This window comes from Peromyscus maniculatus, chromosome 19 (assembly GCF_049852395.1).
Source record: "Peromyscus maniculatus bairdii isolate BWxNUB_F1_BW_parent chromosome 19, HU_Pman_BW_mat_3.1, whole genome shotgun sequence".
Classification (NCBI taxonomy): Eukaryota; Metazoa; Chordata; class Mammalia; order Rodentia; family Cricetidae; genus Peromyscus; species Peromyscus maniculatus.
Genome location: NC_134870.1, coordinates 47,569,740 through 47,575,827, shown reverse-complemented (window position 1 = coordinate 47,575,827; position 6,088 = coordinate 47,569,740). Strand labels below are relative to the sequence as shown.

Genomic DNA, 6,088 nt, shown 5'->3' with positions numbered 1-6,088 from the left:
CGGGGGGGGGGGCATTTCATTGGCCCAATGCCCCATGTCCTCATAATGGAGTGGGGGTCTTTCATTCCCCCATTTTCTTTTGTACCAAATGGAATCTTTCATTTTAGGATGGAGAATAAGGGGTCAGTTCCATCTCTGACTGTCTGAGCCTCTGATACTGCTGGGTTAGGACCAAAGCCTGGACAACAGAAACCCTATCCTTGATGAATTGCACCAATCTGTTGAGGATGCATGGCCCAAACAACAAAATGAGCAGGAGGATGATTAGGGGGCCCATAATGGTGGAAACAAGGGTGGTAAACCATGTATTAGGAGCGTGTTGAGCAGTCGTTGACCAGACTACTTCCCCAGTTTGGGAAATGACCTGCCAGGTAACTTTCTTAACCAGGTGAGGGCTCTCTGGTGATGCCCCTTCTAATGTCAGGAGGACTATGAGGGGGATTAAGGGGGCCCCCGGGTGAGTCTTATCTTTAGTGGGTTTGGAGAGCGTTGAACCTTCCATGTAGATGTCTCGGTGTTCTCAGCTCCATCAGGTTCTTTGGCGGCCTTCACATGTGACGCGTGGACCCAAGCCGCTATCCCGTCAACCTTGAGTGCAGTGGGAGTAGTTAACAAGACAGTGTATGGTCCTTTCCACCTCGGCTCTAGGTTCTTGGATTGATGGCGTCGGACCCAGACAGAGTCCCCAATCTTGAATGGGTGAGGCACAACCGGGCGATTCAGTTGCTCCCGGTAGGCATCGGCCAGGGGTTTCCACACCGTCTTTTGTACCAGTTGGAGGGCTTGGAGGTGCGCCTCCAGGGTAGGGCTAGTGGCAAAAGAGGAGATATCAGGGTGAAGGAAATTTACAATTGGTGGGGGAGCCCCATATATAATCTCAAACGGGGTTAGGCCGTGAGGCCCAGGAGTATTCCGGGCTTGGTAAAGGGCTAATGGGAGTAGGAGCACCCAATCTCTAGTGCCAGTTGCAAGCGTTAATTTGGTTAAAGTCTCCTTAATGGTTCTATTTGCACGTTCTACCAGTCCTGAGCTCTGGGGGCGGTATGCACAATGAAGTTTCCAATCGATCCCCAGTAGCCTGGCCACCTTCTGACTTACCTGGGAGACGAAGGCGGGCCCATTGTCTGACCCCAATATCTGGGGCATTCCATACCTGGGAAAAATTTCCTCTAGGAGTTTCTTGGTTACCACGTTAGCGGTCTCCTTCTTGGTAGGGAAGGCCTCTGTCCACCCTGAAAAAGTGTCTACAAAAATCAGAAGGTATCTATATCCATACAGTCTGGGTTTTACCTCGGTGAAGTCAAGTTCCCAATGGACTCCGGGGCGGTGGCCTCGCAGGCGGCTCCCTCTGCTCAGATGGGCTTTTCCTGGATTAACTTGGGCACAAGCAGGGCAGGTGGAAGTCACCTGTTGGAGGACCTGTTCCTGATTCAATAATACAGTGTCCGAAGCCTCATCAGCCAGAAGGGCCCTCATCTTGTTTTTGCTTAAATGGGTTAACGCGTGGAGAAACTTGAGCATGTATTTGGTGTGGGAGGTTGGCATAACTAATTTGTTATCCATTATATAAGCTTGTCGCTCGGGGCTCCATTCTGCCCCCATTTTCTTTGCTAGTTCCTGGTCCTCCGGGCTGTAGGACATGGGGTCTCTGCTTGGCTGTTGGTCCTGCAAGACCAGCAGCTGGTCGCCCCTAGGGAATTGTAAGGCGACTGTCCGGGCTGTCAGATCAGCCAGCCGATTTCCCCGCGCTACAACAGAGTCATCCTTTTGGTGCTCGGGACAATGTATAATGCTGAGCTGATGTGGGAGGAACAATGCCCTGAAGAGGTCTAAAATTTCCTTTTTGTTCTTAATTTTCTTACCCTCTGAGGTCAAGAGGCCTCTTCTTCTGTAGATTTCTCCATGTACATGGGCAGTGGCGAAGGCATATCTGCTATTGGTATAGACCGTGAGTCTCTTACCTTCCGCCATCTGGAGGGCCTGGGTCAGAGCGATCAGCTCTGCTTTTTGGGCCGATGTTCCAGGCGGCAGCGGTGAGGCCCAAACTACCTCTGATTCAGTGGTGACGGCTGCTCCGGCCCTCCGTTCTCCTTCTTGGAGGAAGCTGCTCCCATCCATGAACCAGATAAAATCTGGGTTCGACAGCGATTGATCTGTTAGGTCGGAGCGGGTGCCATGGGCCTCCGCCAGAATCTGGAGGCAATTGTGCTCCTCGGATGGGTCTGGCAAGGGCAGCAGGGTTGCGGGGTTGAGGGAGACAACTGGTCCGAACACCACTCGGTCTGTGTCTAACAACAGAGCCTGGTAGTGGGTCATCCTGGAATTTGAGAGCCACCTGTCTGGGGGCTGCCGGACCAGAGCTTCCACCGCATGGGAGGATAACACAGTTAATGGCTGTCCCAAAGTCAGTTTCCCTGCATCCTTGAGCAAAACAGCAATGGCGGCTACCATGCGCAGACAGGGGGGCCATCCTGCAGCTACCGGGTCTAATTTCTTGGATAGATAAGCTACAGGTCTCTTCCATGGCCCCAGTCTCTGTACCAGCACTCCTTTTGCAAAGCCTGAGTTCTCGTCCATGAACAGTTCAAAGGGCTTAGTCAGATCTGGTAGGCCAAGAGCTGGTGACTCAAGTAAGGTTCTCTTAATTCGCTGAAAGGCCTGTTGTTGCTCCTCTCCCCAGTGGAACATAACCCCGGGCTTGGTGAGAGGATACAGAGGGGCAGCCATCTCGGCAAAACCCGGGATCCAGAGGCGGCAGTAGCCGGCAGTACCTAGAAACTCCCGCACCTGGCGGGGGTTCCTTGGAGGGGGTATTGAGAGTATGGCCTCCTTTCTTGTTTTCGTGAGCCATCTCTGTCCTCCCCCTAGGGTGTAACCCAGGTAAATGACTTTGCTTTGGCAAATCTGGGCCTTCTTGGCCGAAGCCCGATAGCCCTTCTGTCCCAGTTTAGCCAAAAGGGCCCGAGTGCCTCTTAGACATTCAGCCTGGGTTCTGGCCGCTAGGAGGAGGTCATCCACATATTGGAGCAAGATTAAGGCTGGATGTTCGACCCAGAACTCGGCCAGATCTGAGTGTAAGGCTTCATCAAAGAGGGTCGGGCTGTTTTTAAACCCCTGGGGGAGCCGAGTCCAGGTCAACTGTCCTGAAAGTCCCATCTCTGGGTCTCTCCATTCAAAAGCAAACAGCAGTTGGCTCTGGGGGTACAATCTCAAACAGAAGAAGGCATCCTTCAAGTCCAGTATCGTATACCAAATGTGGTTTGGTGGAAGAGTGCTGAGGAGGTTGTAAGGGTTGGGCACCGTGGGGTGTATATCTTCAACCCGTTTATTAACCTCCCTTAGGTCTTGAACCGGTCTGTAATCCCCTGTCCCAGGTTTTTTTACAGGCAGGAGGGGGGTATTCCAAGGGGATCGACAGGGCACAAGTACCCCCTGGTCCAAGAGCCTTCGGATGTGTGGTTTAATGCCCTCGTGGGGTTCCCGGGACATGGGACACTGTTTGATTGAAACAGGAGTGGCGGAGGCTTTTAACTGAATAACAAGTGGGGGTTGGTCGTGAGCCAGCCCCAAGCCGCCAGTCTCTGCCCATGCCGAGGGAAATTCCCTCAACCAGTCCTGCATCCCTTGTGGTGGCCCCTTAGAGGGCTCGGATAAAAACAGGCGGTATTCCTCTTCCAATTTTAGGGCTAGGACTTGTAGGGGGGTCCCTTTGGGTCCTGTAACGGTCGATCCCTTGTCATCAAAATAGATCTGAGCCTTGAGCTTAGTCAACAGGTCTCGGCCCAATAATGGGTGAGGGCAATCGGGTATATGCAAAAAAGAGTGGGTTACCTGTCCAGATGCCAGCTGAACCTTTCTCTCTGTGGTCCATCGATACCTCCTGCTACCTGTGGCCCCCTGGACCAAAGCTGTGCGGTCACTGAGAGAGCCTCCGGTATGGGTCAGGACTGAATGTTGAGCCCCGGTGTCCACTATGAAGGTCACTGGCTGCCCCCCAATCTTGAGAGTTATACTAGGCTCGGGGGGGGGGGGGAGCGCTCCTGGCCTTGACCTCCCTAATCCTGCAGATTGAGGAGGTCCGTGGCCCTTGGCTTAGTTCTCCGAGACCCTTGAGGCTTCTTTGGGCAGTCACGAGCCCAATGTCCTCTCTCTTTACAGTAAGCACACTGGTCTTTGTCAAGCGGTGTCCTTCTTTGATCTCCCGTCCTAACTCCCTCTCTGACCTGTCCCTGAGACACTACAGCGGCCAGGACTTTACTTATTTCTCTATAACGTTTCTTATCTCTTTCTTCCTGCCTCTGCCACATCCTCTCTTCCCGCTCTTCGGGAGTTTCTCTCTTGTTAAACACTTTCTCTGCCTCTCTCAATAAATCTGACAAACTGAATGAATGCAATCCTTCTAGTCTCTGTAACTTGGCCCTTATATCTGGACTTGACTGATAGATGAAAGACAAGATGACACCCGGCGCCTGTCCTGGATCTTCCGGATCGTACGGGGTATACATCCTATAAGCCTCTCTGAGTCTTTCTAAGAACGCTGCCGGCGTCTCCTCCTTTCCCTGGATCACATTCCTAACCTGAGCCAAATTGGTAGGGGGTCTAGCGGCCCCTCAGAGACCCGCTAAGAGCAACTGGCGATAGAGACGTAGGTGCTCCCTACCTTCTGGGGTCGCGAAGTCCCAGTTCGGGCGGGTGAGGGGAAAGGCTGCATCAATGACATTAGGCAATTGGGTGGGTCTTCCATAGTCTCCTGGAACCTGCTTCCGAGCCTCCAGGAAGACTCGCTGCTTCTCCTCCACCGTCAGGAGGGTCTGCAGTAACTGCTGACAATCGTCCCATGTGGGCCAGTGGGTCACTAAAATGGACTCAATCAGGTTAGTCAAGGCAACAGTGTCCTTAGAGAAAGGAGGATTATGCTGCTTCCAGTTGTAAAGATCAGAGGCCGAAAACGGCCAGTATTGGAGCTGGTGATTGGGGCCCTCCCGAAGGGGGAAGGCCCTGGATTCTTTGGCTGGTTCGTCGCACCTTCCTCGTAGGCGACCGGCAATTGGGGAGGGAGCTGGAGCCTCATCCTCCCGCTCTCTCTGTAGAGTCTGTTCGGGGGCCTCTGGGGGGGGGTGCCGGTCCCTCCGGCGCCGCTGCAGGGGCCGCCGGTCCCTCCGGTGCCTGATTCCCCGGGTATGGCGGTGGGTCCTCTGTCAGGAGTCAATAAGAGGTGAATTGGGGTCTGGGGGAAGGACAGGGGCCTTAGGGGGATCCTTTCGTGGGAGAACAGGGTAAAGGGAGGAGGTAGGAGGGGCGAGAGGGAGCGGTGGTGCTGTGGAGGAGGTGTAACACTCGGGGCTGGGTGGCTCGGCGCCCACGGGTGACGCCGCCCCCGAGCCATCTTCCCCACTCCCCCGGCCCCGGGATTCGGCGAGCATTGCTGCCGGCGCTGGAGGGGAGAGAAACGGCCTAACCCATGGAGGGGGTTCTGTCGCCAGGAGTCTCCATACGGCGATGTATGGGACCTGGTCCGGGTGGCCATGGGGACTCGGAGTGAAGACTTGTCCCTCCACCTGTGAAATAAGTCTGAGGTTAAAGGTTCCCTCGCGAGGCCATCCTACATCCATCATGACCCATTCGGCCTCGCAAAGGGTGATCCATTTATTCTTCTTGACTACAACTCCCTCGTTGTTGGCTTGTGCCTTCACGTCTGACCAGTGGTTAAGCGTGAGGCTCAGGAGGGTGGTGACAGTCTGTCCCATGGCTGTTTCTAGGAGGAGAACGGTTAAATAGAAAACAAAGAACGACAGACAAACGCAAATGAGACTAACATGCACTGCGCGGCTTCGGTTCCAAACTGAAAGCAAAACCTCAGGAGACTGCGAGGGTCCGTACCCCTTGTCTCCGACCAACACCACGTATCCCTCGGATACGTGAGTGGCCCCGAAAAACCGTGCCCCGGAGGGGACTTCAGACACCCGTGGAACATCTTCCAGGGTTACGGTGGGCGAAGTCCGAGCTCGTCAGCTCCTTCAGCCCCCACCGCCACAGACAGATTACCAGATGCGCGCAGACAAGCAGACAACACTCAGACAGGACAGGG

At 54.3% G+C, this 6,088-nt stretch overlaps 1 protein-coding gene across 1 annotated transcript; it reads right to left on the bottom strand.

Annotated features, from left to right (window-relative positions):
* Positions 1 to 1,957: 1,957 nt before the first annotated feature.
* LOC107401958 (uncharacterized) lies at positions 1,958 to 5,747 on the bottom strand. The gene is given in 7 exon segments (XM_076554686.1): positions 1,958 to 2,051; positions 2,144 to 2,317; positions 2,714 to 3,114; positions 3,430 to 3,531; positions 4,224 to 5,195; positions 5,364 to 5,558; positions 5,607 to 5,747. Coding segments are annotated over 7 exon segments (2,079 nt in total).
* Positions 5,748 to 6,088: the final 341 nt, after the last annotated feature.